General features: G+C 26.3%; 2 protein-coding genes across 12 annotated transcripts; one reads left to right on the plus strand and one right to left on the minus strand.

Moving 5' to 3' along the window:
* The first annotated feature begins 1,597 nt into the window (after positions 1-1,597).
* Positions 1,598-11,512, plus strand: LOC107472366 (uncharacterized). 11 transcript variants are annotated; one of them, XM_052256745.1, is made up of 6 exons: positions 1,598-2,216; positions 2,306-2,501; positions 2,615-2,950; positions 9,930-10,695; positions 10,873-10,938; positions 11,046-11,512. In XM_052256745.1, exons 4-6 carry the CDS (start codon positions 10,129-10,131, stop codon positions 11,112-11,114), a joined length of 702 nt encoding a protein of 233 aa, XP_052112705.1. In that variant the 5' UTR covers positions 1,598-2,216; positions 2,306-2,501; positions 2,615-2,950; positions 9,930-10,128; the 3' UTR covers positions 11,115-11,512. The 11 variants fall into 11 exon arrangements, 9 of the variants coding, with proteins under 9 accessions (XP_052112705.1, XP_052112701.1, XP_052112702.1 ...); XM_052256741.1 differs by having other exon boundaries at positions 2,312-2,501; XM_052256742.1 differs by having other exon boundaries at positions 2,312-2,501; positions 9,963-10,695.
* Positions 11,513-11,866: 354 nt separating this feature from the next.
* LOC107472364 (uncharacterized protein At4g04775-like) lies at positions 11,867-12,489 on the minus strand. Its single transcript, XM_016091889.1, has 2 exons — positions 12,262-12,489; positions 11,867-12,184 (listed from the first exon to the last, which is right to left on the minus strand). Exons 1-2 carry the CDS (start codon positions 12,487-12,489, stop codon positions 11,867-11,869), a joined length of 546 nt encoding a protein of 181 aa, XP_015947375.1.
* Between the last annotated feature and the right edge of the window lie 3,643 nt (positions 12,490-16,132).

The following is a 16,132-nucleotide window of genomic DNA, read 5'->3' on the forward strand; positions in this document are numbered from 1 at the left end:
AAAATCAATAAATATTACGAAGACAAGAAAAAAAGATGAAAACTTTTTATTTTTAAGTTTTGAAACTAAAAAAATAATCTTTTTACCAAAAAGTTGAAAAATAAAGATTTTCAAAATTATCCAATCAACAAAAATTTAAAAAGTTTAAATTTTTAAAACTAACTTATTCTATATTTTTGAAAAAATAGAACTATCCGGTGATTAAAAAAATAAAAGATATTCTTGAAAAAATATTTAGGATTTCAAAAGACAAAATTTTTTATTTTTTTGAATTTTTAAAATTAAAAATTAAATTTTTTATTTAAAATACAAAAATAAAATTTACTAACAAGTTGAAAAATAAAGATTTTTAAAAATATCCAATCAACAAAAATTTAAAAAGTTTTAATGTTTAATCCAAATTTATTCTATATTTGTGAAAAAATAGCACTATCTGGTGAATAAAAAAATATTCTTGAAAAAAAATTTAGGATTTCAAAAGACAAAATTTTTTATGTTTTTAAATTTTTTATTTAAAATAAAAAATAAAATAAAATCAATAAATATTACGAAGACAAGAAAAAAGATGAAAACTTTTTATTTTTAAGTTTTGAAACTAAAAAAATAATCTTTTTACCAAAAAGATGAAAAATAAAGATTTTCAAAAATATCCAATCAACAAAAATTTAAAAAATTTAAATTTTTAAAACTAACTTATTCTATATTTTTGAAAAAATAGAACTATCCGGTGATTAAAAAAAATAAAAAATATTCTTGAAAAAATATTTAGGATTTCAAAAGACAAATTTTTTTATTTTTTTGGATTTTTAAAATTAAAAATTAAATTTTTATTTTAAATAGAAAAATAAAATAATGTCCAGAAATATTAAGAAGACAAGAAAAAAAGATGAAAACTTTTTTATTTTAAAATTTGAAACTAAAAAAATAATCTTTTTACCAACAAGTTGAAAAATAAAGATTTTAAAAAATATCCAATCAACAAAAATTTAAAAAGTTTTAATTTTTAAACCAAATTTATTCTATATTTGTGAAAAAATAGTACTATTCGGTGAAGAAAAAAATTGTAAGACCCAAAAATTTTGGAAAAATTTCATTTTGAGCCAATTTCAAATTTATTTATTTATTAGGTATTTTATTTTTAGAAATTATTTCATTGAAAATAATTAAATCAGGTTTTGATAATTAAAATATAAATTTTACTTAATTTCATTATTATTGAATAATTTTCTATACTTAAATTATAAAATTTAACAGTTGTAAAAGAATACAAATTTTATATGATTTAGTTTAAATAATTGAGATTTTAAAATTTAATATTTTAATTTCGTAAAAATAAATTATATCATCTTTAATTTTAAATTAAGATACTTGATTAAAATCTAATTAACAAATTGATAATTAAATAATATTTTTAAAGTAATTTCAAGAGATTAAATTAGATTTCAAATTAATAAAATATACCCTAATTTAATTAGAATTATCAAATCCTAATTAACCCAAATATCCCCAAATTAAACCCTAATCTCCCTCACACCTACAGCACCGCCATCCACCGCCTAAAACCGTCAGCCATTCACCAAGAAAGAAATGAAGAAAGAAAAGTGGGAAGAGAGGAAGAACGCGCTGGCGCGCGGAGGGTCTTGCTGCCGCCGTCGCCGCTAGTCCAGCCGCGTGAGAGAGAGAAGGTTCGCAGATGAAAGGCGCAGCAGGAGGAAGAGGACCCACGCCCTATCGTCGCCGTTCACGAGGGCCACAAGCCGCGTCTCTGTCGCTGAGGAAGGAAGGAGCACGAGCTTCCGCCACCATCGTCGCCGGCGATGTCGCGAAGAGGAGAGAGAGGGATCGGGCAAAGGGAGAACAATCCGCGCCGCCAGCTGCGTCCGCGGGAGGAATCGCCGCCGTTCGTGTCTACTGTCGCTGTCAGCTTCGCGCCGAGCTCCCATGGTTGTCGCCGCCGAAGCCTTCACCGTCCTTGCCGCTTGAGCTGGCCACCGGAAGAGAGAAGGTGACGGTGGTGGGAGTTGCCGTTACAATTCTAACTCTGCTCGTTGAAGGATACTGGAAAATGCTATTGCAGTTGCAGGAGGACGCTCTTACCATTCCGAACCCCGTCTGGTTCTAGTTTTGGTACTGGCCCGACTTGTTTAAGCTGATTTCGGTTCTTCTTAGTGCTGGAATTCCGCCGCCGCTCTGTTTCTATAGGTCCCCTAATTACAGTAAGCTATTCCTCATTCCAAACATCCATAATTATCGTTCTGTTATAAGTTACTGAGGAATTTATGGTGGTATTTGTTATATAATTGAGTTTCAGTTATTATATGTGCGATTAGAGTTGTTGTGCTTGCCGGGAGTTGTCACTGAAGCTGTTGGGCCCGCCGTGGTTGCACCCAGGATGCTGCTGCGTTGCCGGAGACCACAGCTAAAGCCTCTGTCTTCTTGAGTTTCTATTGCCGCAAATTACTTAGTTGTGCGCCGTTGCCGAAACCGGTCCAGATTTACCGGTAACGGTTTCTTCCTTTCTTGAATTTGTTCTGCTTCTATTTTGTTCCACTATTCTTATTATTGTTGGTGTCTCTGCTGCCTTAATCACTCTGAGTGATGTTACTACCGCTAGGACGGGTGTCCGGGTCAGATTCCTGTTCTTCTGCCGCTAGGAGCCGACACCAGAACTGTTCCTAATGATTCTGGGCTGATATCTTTTTCTATTCTAGGTTATTTACATGTTTTACTATTTTTGCCATGCTTATTCTGATTCAATTTTTGAATATGTAATTGTTTGGGTTTCTTGAAGTTGTTTCAGCTGCTGTAATTGCGATTTGTAATAATGTGGTCGCTATAAGAGGCATTAGAGCTGTTGCTATTTTCGTGGGGTTAATACTAATCGTTGCTTCCATGAACTAAAAGGAGAGGGAATTATCAAGATAAATTTGTGCGAACTCGGTTAATCGAGGTAGGGGTTTTTCTTAAAATCTATTTTACATTACAGAGTTGTGATAAATAGATATTGATACGAAAAGATTTACTTCTGTGATTATATTTGTCTTACGGATGTGATGGTATGTTGGACTGAATTATTGGTTGCTTGATTGTTTGAGTGAAGTACGGTTGTTGTTAAGAAATGGGTTTGAAAAGTTATCTACTTGATTATTATGAAAATGGTTTTTCTTGGTTTGGAGTTAAAGCGGTTTGATTTTGAGTTGGTCTAACTTTATAAAAGATTTAATACTTGAGCTGGTTTGATTTTAAAAAGAGTTTTATTATTGGAATTGGTCTGATTTGAGAATAATTTGATATTGGAACTGGTTCAACTCTGGAAAATGTTTGAAATTTGGGAATGGTTGAGAAAAGGTTTGAGAAATATTTGGGTGGGACCCGAAAAGGGTGGCAGTGTCCAAGTTTTAGAGGAGATGCTGCCGAAATTTTATAAAATTGGAAGTTTTGCCTGAAGTAATTATTTAAAAAGATTTAGTTTTTGAACGTTATATGTTTTAAGATTGATTTATTTAGAAAGGAAAGAATTATGTTTTGGACTGAGATTTGTTGATTAATGGAATGGAAAGAAGGATGATAAGGATTGATTTTGAAATATAATTTCTGAATGAATTTAGAAATGAGATATGGATTGACGAATGATAACGATATTGAGAATGACTTAGATATTGATGAATGATTATGTATGAAATTTGGCTTAAATGATTTAATGATTTGAGATACGAGGTTTCCTGGATTAAGTGCCGTGGCTTGCCACCACGTGTACCAGGTTGAAAACTCGATACTCTGTTGACCCTACGACGTAAGTGTGACCGGGCACTATATAAATTCCCGGGAATGTTACCCTCATTGAGCAATATTGATTATTTGAGAAAAAGCTATGCATAGACTCTTGGGGATGTACGTCGGGGGACAGTCTAAGGACAATTCAGACTTGTCGGGTTGGCTGGATAACCGACAGATGAGCCTCATCAGCCATAGGACAGACATGCATCATATGCATTTGTATGTTTTGCTTGGGTTTGAACTTGTTTTTGTTTGCCTAATTGTTAACTTGTTCTTAATTGCTACTTGACTATTTGCTGTAACTGCTACCTACTTGTGCTTTCCTTATCTGTCTTGCCTGTGTGTGTCCTGGCGTGCACATTTGAGAATGAATTCTGGTGTTGAATTAATGATTGTATGTTTGGTTGCGTGGTTGGTTTCTGATTGAGATTTTCTTATAAGAAATGAAAGGTTTTGGATTTTTGAAAGATTAAACATTATTTCTTTGAAAAAGTTTGGAACAATTACCTATTGGTTTTTAAAAGATTTATAAGGTAATAATAATCACTGAGGTTGAACACAGTTTTCTTATTAAATATCTTCTTATAACAACTTTGAAATTTAGTGATGAGACCGTGTGGTTAGGTTCTCACCCCCTATAGCTTTACCTTTTTAAAAACCAGATGAAGAAGCATTAAGAGGAGTTATACTGCGTCTGGTTTATATGCTGTTGTGTTAAATAGATTATTTTCTTCCCTCGTCTTTGCTATTACAAGTTTGTAAGAGGGATATGAGTTGTATGTTTTATATGTATATTATATTATAAGATATTACGTAAAGAGTCTTGTATATGAATTTATGCCTGCATGTGTTTTGTTCTTAAGATAAAGTATTTATTTCCGATTTTCTAAGAAAACAGCGATACAGTGTCGAGTCACAGGCTCCTATTTTAGTATTTAGTATGTAAAGTAGTCGTAATACTTCTTGCTATCAGAGTAGCGCAGCCGGAAGCGTGACTTCTGATAGTGAGGGTGTTACAAAAATATTATTGAAAAAAATTTTAGGATTTCAAAAGACAAAATTTTTTATTTTTTTGAATTTTTAAATTTAAAAATTAAATTTTTTATTTAAAATAGAAAAATAAAATAAAGTCAATAAATATTACGAAGACAAGAAAAAAAGTTGAAAACTTTTTATATAATTAACAAAAATTAAAAAAGTTTAAAATTTTAAAACTAATTTATTCTATTTTTGAAAATATAGAATTATTCGATGATTAAAAAATAAAAAAATATTCTTGAAAAAATATTTAGGATTTCAAAAGACAATTTTTTATTTTTTTGAATTTTTAAATTTAAAAATTAAATTTTTATTTAAAATTAAAAAATAAAATAAAATCAATAAATATTACGAAGACAAGAAAAAAAGATGAAAATTTTTTATTTTTAAGTTTTGAAACTAAAAAAAATAATCTTTTTACCAAAAAGATAAAAAATAAAGATTTTTAAAAATATCCAATCAACAAAAATTTAAAAAGTTTAAATTTTTAAAAGTAACATATTATATAATTTTGAAAAAATAGAACTATCCGGTGATTAAAAATAAAAAAAATATTCTTGAAAAAATATTTAGGATTTCAAAAGACAAAATTTTTTATTTTTTTGAATTTAAAAATTAAATTTTTATTTAAAATACTAAAATAAAATAAAGTTTAGAAATATTAAGAAGATAAGAAAAAAAGATGAAAATTTTTTATTTTAAAATTTGAAAATAAAAAAATAATCTTTTTACCAACAAGTTGAAAAATATAGACTTTTAAAAATACCCAAACAACAAAAATTTAAAAAGTTTTAATTTTTAAACCAAATTTATTCTATATTTTTGAAAAAATAACACTATCCGGTGAATAAAAAAATATTCTTCAAAAAAAATTTAGGATTTCAAAAGACAAAATTTTTTATTTTTTTGAATTTTTAAATTTAAAAATTAAATTTTTTGTTTAAAATAAAAAAATAAAATAAAATCAATAAATATTACGAAGACAAGAAAAAAAGATGAAAACTTTTTATTTTAAAATTTGAAACTAAAAAATAATCTTTTTACCAACAAGTTGAAAAATAAAGTCTTTTAAAAATATCCAATCAACAACAATTTAAAAAGTTTTAATTTTTAAACCAAATTTATTCTATATTTGTGAAAAAATAGCACTATCCGGTGAATAAAAAAATATTCTTAAAAAAAATTTAGGATTTCAAAAGGCAAAATTTTTTTATTTTTTTGAATTTTTAAATTTGAAAATTAAATTTTTTGTTTAAAATAGAAAAAAAATAAAGTCAAGAAATATTACGAAGACAAGAACAAAAGCTGAAAACTTTTTATTTTTAAATATTGAAACTAAAAAAATAATCTTTTTACTAAAAATTTGAAAAATAAAGATTTTTAAAATTATCCAATCAACAAAAATTTAAAAATTTTAAATTTTTAAAACTAACTTATTCAATATTTTTAAAAAAATAGAACTATCCAGTGATTAAAATAATAAAAAAATATTCTTGAAAAAATATTTAGGTTTTCAAAAGATAAAATCTTTTATTTTTTTGAATTTCTAAATTTAAAAATTAAATTTTTATTTAAAATAGAAAAATAAAATAAAGTTCAGAAATATTAAGAAGAAAAGAAAAAAAGATGAAAACTTTTTATTTTAAAATTTGAAACTAAAAAAATAATCTTTTTACCAACAAGTTGAAAAATAAAGATTTTTAAAAATATCCGATCAACAAAAATTTAAAAAGTTTTAATTTTTAATCCAAATTTATTCTAAAAGCTTCAACGAAGAAGACGTTTCTGTTCAAGTACAGAGGGGTTGAGGTAGAGGAGAAGTAGCATGACCTTGTGTTTCCCACTTAAACGCAACGTTTGGTACCAATCCTTAAACGGTGCCCTTTTTATAAGGTGGTTGGGGACTAATTTGTCCTTCTATGATACCTGTTCTTATTGCTGGACACGCTGGATAGAAACTGTGCCACTTCAGCTTTTTTCGGTGGCATTAAATGGAGAAATGGGTCTGGGGATTGTTTTGGCCGTCGGAGATAAACCTTGGGGACTAATTTGAGTAAATTTTTTCGGGGACTAAAACGTCCAATTTTAAAATCCTCGGGGACTGATTTGGGTAATTACTAAAAAAATAAGATGAAAACTTTTTATTTTAAAATTTGAAACTAAAAAATAATCTTTCTACCAACAAGTCGAAAAATAAAGATTTTTAAAAATATCCAATCAACAAAAATTTAAAAAGTTTTAATTTTTAATCCAAATTTATTCTATATTTGTGAAAAAATAACACTATCCGGTGAATAGAAAAATATTCTTGAAAAAAATTTAGGATTTCAAAAAACAAAATTTTTTATTTTTTTGAATTTTTAAATTTAAAAACTAAATTTTTTATTTAAAATAGAAAAATAAAATAAAGTCAATAAATATTACGAAGACAAGAAAAAAAGTTGAAAACTTTTTATTTTCAAATATTAAAACTAAAAAAATAATCTTTTTTCCAAAAAGTTGAAAAATAAAGATTTTCAAAAATATCCAATCATAAAAAATTTAAAAGTTTTAAATTTTTAAAACTAACTTATTCTATATTTTTGAAAAAATAGAACTATCCTACATTTTTAAAACTAACTTATACTGTATTTTTGAAAAAATAGAACTATCCAATGATTAAAAAAATAAAAAAATATTCTTTAAAAAATATTAAGGATTTCAAAATATAAATTTTTTTATTTTTTTGAATTTTTAAATTTAAAAATTAAATTTTTATTTAAAATAAAAAATTAAATAAAATCAATAAATATTACGAAGACAAGAAAAAAAGATGAAAACTTTTTATTTTTAAGTTTTGAAACTAAAAAAATATTCTTTTTACCAAAAAGTTTAAAAATAAAGATTTTCAAAAATATCCAATCAACAAAAATTTAAAAAGTTTAATTTTTAAAACTAACTTATTCTATATTTTTGAAAAAATAGAACTATCCGGTGATTAAAAAAATAAAAAATATTCTTGAAAAAAATTTAAGATTTGAAAAGACAAAATTTTTTATTTTTATGAATATTTAAATTTAAAAATTTAATTTTTTTTATTTTTTAAAATTAAAAATTTAATTTTTATTTAAAATAGAAAAATAAAATAAAGCCCAGAAATATTAAGAAAACAAGAAAAAAAAAGATGAAAACTTTTTATTTTAAAATTTAAAACTAAAAAAGTAATCTTTTTACCAACAAGTTGAAAAATAAAGATTTTTAAAAATATCCAATCAACAAAAATTTAAAAAGTTTTAATTTTTAAACCAAATTTATTCTATATTTGTGAAAATATAGCACTATCCGGTGAATAAAAAAATATTCTTGAAAAAAAATTTAGGATTTCAAAAGACAAAATTTTTTATTTTTTTGAATTTTTAAATTTAAAAATTAAATTTTTTATTTAAAATAAAAAAATAAAATAAAATCAATAAATATTACAAAGACAAGAAAAAAAGATGAAAAGTTTTTATTTTTAAGTTTAGAAACTAAAAAATAATCTTTTTACCAAAAAGTTGAAAAATAAAGATTTTCAAAAATATCCAATCAACAAAAATTTAAAAAGTTTAAATTTTTAAAAGTAACTTATTCTATATTTTTGAAAAAATAGAACTATCCGATGATTAAAAAATAAAAAATATTCTTGAAAAATATTTAGGATTTCAAAAGACAAAATTATTTGTTTTTTTAAATTTAAAAATTAAATTTTTATTTAAAATACTAAAATAAAATAAAGTCCGGAAATATTAAGAGGACAAGAAAAAAAGATGAAAACTTTTTATTTTAAAATTTGAAACTAAAAAAATAATCTTTTTACCAACAAGTTGAAAAATATAGATTTTGAAAAATATCCAAACAACAAAAATTTAAAAAGTTTTAATTTTTAAACCAAATTTATTCTATATTTTTTAAAAAATAGCACATTCCGGTGAATAAAAAAAATGAGTAATTACCCAAATCAGTCCCCGAGGATTTTAAAATCAGACGTTTTAGTCTCCGAAGAAAATTAATACCCAAATCAGTCCCCATGATTTATCTCTGGCGGCCAAAATAATCCCCAGACCTATTTCTCCATTTTATGCCACCGAAAAAAGCTAAAGTGGCACAGTTACTATCCAGCGTGTCCAGCAATAAGAACAGGTGTCATAGCAGGACAAATTAGTCCCCAGCCACCTCATCAAAATGGCATCATTTAGGGCTTGGAACCAAGCGTACGTTGTTTTAGTGGGAGACACAAGGTCAGGCTTCTTCTTCTCAACTTCAACCCCTTTCTATTCAAATAGAAATGAAACCCCACACATTTTTCAAACTATTACAAAGAAGGTGGCTGTCAATCCCTCGCACCTAATCTCTCAGAGTAGCTGAAGAATTCGATCATCAACGCTAGCATTGGGTGACTCTGTTGACGCGTCGCTCCCGAAACAGAAGCAACAATTGGCGCGCAAGACGGAGGGAAGTGGATGTTACGATCGTTGAACACGCTCATTGAGGAAGGTGAGCTTGTATTCTCTTTCTTATGTTGATTAGATTTATGGAATTTTGAATTAGTTAAGTACAATGCTGAATGTCACCATTACAGAGTATGTTGGATTTTGAGTTTCTGTTCTGTGATAATTATGGAGTATAATGGTTTGGTTGTTATGTTGTGACTGTATAGTGTTTGGTTAGGGTTCAGTTACCAAAATTCTCAAAATAGAGTAGTTTAGGGTTTGATGATTCTGTTTGTTGATTTCAAGTATGTTGTACTTGCAGTTAGATGAAGGATTATGTAGTTCCTGTTTTTCACTGTGGTGGACATTTTGTAAGGGATAACCAGGGAGTTCTTCTATATATTGATGGAAAAGTTGACAAATTTCCTAAGATGGATATTGACCTCATATGCTTCTTTGACCTGGAAACTCTGTTCAAAGGTTTAGGCTATTTAGATTACAAGACTATGTACTGGTTTGATCCTAAGGCTCCTGACTTGGAGAGGGGGCTGCACCCTATAAAAGGAGATTTGGAGATTAATCATTTGCGTGAAAATAAACAAATGAACCAGGAGACTGACGAGTTTTATCTATATTTCGATCACCCAATAATGGTTACTCCACCAGAGGACATCAATTTGGACTTTGATGCTGATGCAGATGTTGAGGAGGAGTCTAGTGATGACGGATATGAAACGACAGAGGATGAACCATATAGACCACCCCCAGAAGAATTTGAGGATGAAGATAGTGACTCAGATTGTTTGATTGTGAAGAGAAATACTAGAAAAGTTGGCAAAAAAAAAAAACAGAGGATGGTGTAGGAATGCAGAGTTTACAGAGGAATATAGGTGCAAGAAGGAAGGCTTTAAAAGAGAATAAGAAAGCTACAGATGGGCCAAGTACAATCAAGACAAACACTAATGGAGCTACTGGTTCTAGATCAAAGTATGCAGGCCCAAACATGTCAAGGGCTGCTGTTGCTGCTAGGCCCAACATTAGGGCTCCAAAAAATGCTGGACAAAAAGGTCATGGGTCAACTTCATCTGGCCCAACTGCAAATGGGCCAAAAACTGTTAGAACAAAGGCTGGATTGCCAAATTTTGAGAAGAAGAGGCCAGTTGGCAGACCTGTCAAGAGAAGAAGAAAAGAGTCATCCGAGACTAAAGTGAGCAGAACTGACGGCAACAAAGTTAATAAGACATTTCGAGTTACTTGTAGCAAGTGTGGAGAGATTGGCCATAATTACAAGACTTGCAAAGGACCTCCAGCAGCAACAACTAGACGTCCAACTAATCCAAATAGAAGAAAGACAAAGGCTGGTGCAAATCCTGGAACATCAAACCAACCTGCAGAGGAGATACATTTCTCACAATCAGCACCCCAGGTGCAGGTAAACCACCATAAATAACCTGTTAATTGTTGCTCGCGATTGTTAAATTGAGTTTTTAAGGCTTCTATAGGGACTTAGGTGGATACTTTAGAAAACATTGGAGACTTATATGTCTTTTTTTAAATTCCACAAGGACCAATATCGATTTTTATTTGGCTAATTTTTTCATTATTTTAGAATATGGTCGATCATCCTAATTCAACTCAGCCCACAGCTAATGCACCAGGTTTTGTGTCTAGTATGGTGAGTGAAAAACTAAATGTAAAGATGTGTAATTTGTGTTACTGCACTGTTAGATTTGCTACCATAAATTTGTTTACTCTATGCATATGCTATCTTCTTTATCACAGGGTGCAGCAAATTCTAGAGCGACAATTCTCCAAAGTGTAAGGGCCAAGCAGCCTATTATTAGACCATAATATCCTGCACCAGTCCAGTCTAGCACTCCACCTCCTATTCCACCACCTAGACCAAGTCAAGGCGTCTCGGTAGAAACAATTGCAGCGGCAAGTGAAGGTACTACATCAAGGATGTTCCAGTTTATTCCTAATCATGGGTTCAAGCATCTGAGACAGAAATGAACGAAGACAAATGATTATGCTTTTTGATGTAATAGTTTGGTTTGTATTTTGGTAGTGAGCTTTCAAGTTGATGGACCTAAACTTGAAATACTCTTAATTTAGAGATTGATGATAGAGTAGTGTGGATGAAACTTTTTTAGTGAATTATGTTTCGGCTCATGTATGGCCGAATTCTCGAATTCTGACTTTAGTTTAAGTTGCTACTATGACAGTTATGTTGTTTTGATTAGGTCGAATCTGTGACTTGCATTCTATGATTTGAAGTTGCTATTTGACATTAAAGCAATATATTTGCTGTTATAAGTAACGGTGCTGTTGTTTTTTTCCATTATTCATTTCATGCTACTTGTTACTGAACTTATAAGTAATGGTGTTGTTGCTTTTTTTTTTTCATTATTCATTTTACTACATGACATAGCAATATGATTTTTTGTTTGGATTCATAAAGGTCATCAACCAAACAATTTTGGAAGAAAACTTTAAAGCTGATATATTGCATAAATTTTTTTCTTCTCACAAGTATGTAGATCACAAAAAAGCATACAAATTTGCATACAGGTTTCAGTGAACTCTTAATACTAAGATATAACTTACAAAATAGCTATTGTTACTGACAAAATCAACACTATCATTGCAAAGAACATGATAACAAGTACTACATTCGTACATTTACTCTTGCCCTCAGCTTTTGGAACTACATTTTTCTGAAGCTCTAACAAATCAATTCTATTTTGCAACTCCATTAGTTTGTGTTCCAAACCAGCATCATTGGTATCATACATGGGTGAAATATCAGCAGCAATCTCACCACCACCCATGGTTACATTCTTCACTGAGTCATCATTCTTTAACTTAATGTCAAAAATCTTGTCAACCCATGCAAAGAACTTGCAATGAGATAACTTTTCCTGCTCATCACACAAAAATAGGTCTTCAACACAATTCTTATAGAATGTAAATTATTCGAAATCCTACAATTGTTTACCTTATATAGTGGGCATCCAAAAAACAGTCTACTCGGATTTTCATGAGTCCTTGAAGTGGAGATTATTGCATACAAACCACATAGACATTTTGGGTGTTGCCCTTTGGGGATTTCAACTTTGCTTAGGCTGCTGATTTCACCGTCTTCGATAACGCTACAACTATGGCCACCGCCGAGTCTCCCACCATGGCGATTCGAAGACGACGAGTTTCCTTTGCTTGGTGTCATTGCAGCTGCAGATAAGCTAGGGTTCCAAAAGCTTCAACGAAGAAGACGTTTCTGTTCAAGTACAGAGGGGTTGAGGTAGAGGAGAAGAAGCGTGACTTTGTGTTTCCCACTTAAACACAAAGTTTGGTACCAATCCTTAAACGGTGCCGTTTTCATAAGGTGGCTGGGGACTAATTTGTCCTTCTATGACACCTGTTCTTATTGCTGGACACGCTGGATAGAAACTATGCCACTTCAGCTTTTTTTGGTGGCATAAAATGGAGAAATGGGTCTGGGGATTGTTTTGGCTGCCGGAGATAAACTATGGGGACTGATTTGGGTATTAATTTTTTTCGGGGACTAAAACGTCCGATTTTAAAATCCTCGGGGACTAATTTGGGTAATTACTCAAAAAATATTCTTGAAAAAAATTTAGGATTTCAAAAGACAAAATTTTTTATTTTTTTGAATTTTTAAATTTAAAAATTAAATTTTTTATTTAAAATAAAAAAATAAAATAAAATCAACAAATATTTAGAAGACAAGAAAAAAAGATGAAAACTTTTTATTTTAAAATTTGAAACTAAAAAATAATCTTTCTACCAAAAAGTTGAAAAATAAAGATTTTTAAAAATATCCAATCAACAAAAATTTAAAAAGTTTTAATTTTTAAACCAAATTTATTCTATATTTGTGAAAAAATAGCACTATCCGGTGAATAAAAAAATATTCTTGAAAAAATTTAGGATTTCAAAAGACAAAATTTTTTATTTTTTTAATTTTTAAATTTAAAATTTAAATTTTTTATTTAAAATAGAAAAATAAAATAAAGTTAATAAATATTACGAAGACAAGAAAAAAAAGTTGAAAACTTTTTATTTTTAAATATTGAAACTAAAAAAATAATCTTTTTACCAAAAAGTTGAAAAATAAAGATTTTCAAAAATATCCAATCAACAAAAATTTAAAACTTTTAAATTTTTAAAACTAACTTATTCTATATTTTTTAAAAAATAGAACTATCTGGTGATTAAAAAAATAAAAAAATATTCTTGAAAAAATATTAAGGATTTCAAAATACAAAATTTTTTATTTTTTTGAATTTTAAATTTAAAAATTAAATTTTTTATTTAAAATAGAAAAAAATAAAGTCAAGAAATATTACGAAGACAAGAAAAAAAGTTGAAAACTTTTTATTTTTAAATATTGAAACTAAAAAAATAATCTTTGTACCAAAAAGTTGAAAAATAAAGATTTTCAAAAATATCTAATAAAAAAAAATTTAAAACTTTTAAATTTTTAAAACTAACTTATTCTATATTTTTTAAAAAATAGAACTATCTGGTGATTAAAAAAATAAAAAATATTCTTGAAAAAATATTTAGGATTTCAAAAGACAAAATTTTTTATTTTTTGAATTTCTAAATTTAAAAATTAAATATTTATTTAAAATAGTAAGATAACATAAAGTCCAGAAATATTAAGAGGACAAGAAAAAAAGATGAAAACATTTTATTTTAAAATTTGAAACTAAAAAAATTAATCTTTTCACCAACAAGTTGAAAAATAAAGATTTTTAAAAATATCCAATCAACAAAAATTTAAAAATTTTTAATTTTTAAACAAAATTTATTCTATATTTGTGAAAATATAGCACTATCCGGTGAATAAAAAAATATTCTTGAAAAAAATTTAGGATTTCAAAAGACAAAATTTTTTATTTTTTTGAATTTTTAAATTTAAAAATTAAATTTTTTTAAAATAAAAAAATAAAATAAAATCAATAAATATTACCAAGACAAGAAAAAAAGATGAAAACTTTTTATTTTTAAGTTTTGAAACTAAAAAAATAATCTTTTTACCAAAAAGTTGAAAAATAAAGATTTTCAAAAATATCCAATCAACTAAAATTTAAAAAGTTTAAATTTTTAAAAGTAACTTATTCTATATTTTTGAAAAAATAGAACTATCCGGTGATTAAAAAATAAAAAATTTTCTTGAAAAAATATTTAGGATTTCAAAAGACAAAATTTTTTATTTTTTTGAATTTAAAAATTAAATTTTTATTTAAAATACTAAAATAAAATAAAGTCCAGAAATATTAAGAAGACAAGAAAAAAATATGAAAAGTTTTTATTTTAAAATTTGAAACTAAAAAAAATAATCTTTTTACCAACAAGTTGAAAAATATAGATTTTTAAAAATATCCAAACAATAATAATTTAAAAAGTTTTAATTTTTAAACCAAATTTTTTCTATATTTGTGAAAAAATAGCACAATTCGGTGAATAAAAAAATATTCTTGAAAAAAATTTAGGATTTCAAAAGACAAAATTTTTTATTTTTTTGAATTTTTAAATTTAAAAATTAAATTTTTTATTTAAAATAGAAAAAGAAAATAGAGTCAAGATATATTACGAAGAAAAAAAGTTGAAAACTTTTTATTTTTAAATATGGAAACTAAAAAAATAATATTTTTACCAAAAATTTGAAAAATAAAGATTTTCAAAAATATCCAATCAACAAAAATTTAAATAGTTTTAATTTTTAAATCAAATTTATTCTATATTTGTGAAAAAATAGCACTATCCGGTGAACAAAAAAATATTATTGAAAAAAAAATTTAGGATTTCAAAAGACAAATTTTTTTTATTTTTTTGAATTTTTAAATTTAAAAATTAAAATTTTTATTTAAAATAGAAAAAAATTAAGTCAAGAAATATTACGAAGACAAGAAAAAAAGTTGAAAACTTTTTATTTTGAAATATTGAAACTAAAAAAAAATCTTTTTTACAAAAAGTTGAAAAATAAAGATTTACAAAAATATCCAATCAAAAAAATTAAAAGTTTTAAATTTTTAAAACTAACTTATTCTATATTTTTGAAAAAATAGAACTATCCGGTGATTAGAAAAAATAAAAAATATTCTTGAAAAAATATTTAGGATTTCAAAAGACAAATTTTTTTATTTTTTTGAATTTTTAAATTTAAAAATAAAATTTTTGTTTAAAATTGAAAAATAAAATAAAGTCCAGAAATATTAAGATGGCAAGAAAAAAAGATGAAAACTTTTTATTTTAAAATTTTAAACTAAAAAAGATAATCTTTTTACCAACAGGTTGAAAAATAAAGATTTTTTAAAATATCCAATCAACAAAATTTTAAAAAGTTTTATTTTTAAACAAAATTTATTCTATATTTGTGAAAAGATAGAACTATTCGGTGAATAAAAAAATATTCTTGAAAAAAAATTTTGGATTTCAAAAGACAAAATTTTTTACTTTTTTGAATTTTTGAATTTAAAAATTAAATTTTTTATTTAAAATAGAAAAATAAAATAAAGTCAATAAATATGACGAAGACAATAAAAAAAGTTAAAAACTTTTTATTTTTAAATATTGAAACTAAAAAAATAATCATTTTACCAAAAAGTTGAAAAATAAAGATTTTCAAAAATATCCAATCAACAAAAATTTAAAAAGTATACATTTTTAAAATTAACTTATTCTATATTTTTGAAAAAATAGAACTATCCGGTGATTAAAAAAATATAAAAATATTCTTGAAAAAATATATAGGATTTCAAAAGACAAAATTTTTTATTTTTTTGAATTTTTAAATTTAAAAATTAAATTTTTATTTAAAATAAAAAAAAAATAAAATC

Source organism: Arachis duranensis, unplaced genomic scaffold (assembly GCF_000817695.3).
Source record: "Arachis duranensis cultivar V14167 unplaced genomic scaffold, aradu.V14167.gnm2.J7QH unplaced_Scaffold_64241, whole genome shotgun sequence".
NCBI classification, from domain to species: domain Eukaryota; kingdom Viridiplantae; phylum Streptophyta; class Magnoliopsida; order Fabales; family Fabaceae; genus Arachis; species Arachis duranensis.

Coding starts and splice junctions, on each gene's coding strand:
- LOC107472364 (XM_016091889.1), bottom strand. CDS start 12,489: ATGACACCAAGCAAAGGAAACTCGTCGTCTTCGAATCGCCATGGTGGG. Junction 12,185..12,261: donor TTGGATGCCCACTATATAAG/GTAAACAATTGT, acceptor TGTGATGAGCAG/GAAAAGTTATCTCATTGCAA.
- LOC107472366 (XM_052256745.1), top strand. CDS start 10,129: ATGCAGAGTTTACAGAGGAATATAGGTGCAAGAAGGAAGGCTTTAAAA. Junction 10,696..10,872: donor AATCAGCACCCCAGGTGCAG/GTAAACCACCAT, acceptor TCATTATTTTAG/AATATGGTCGATCATCCTAA. Junction 10,939..11,045: donor CAGGTTTTGTGTCTAGTATG/GTGAGTGAAAAA, acceptor TCTTTATCACAG/GGTGCAGCAAATTCTAGAGC.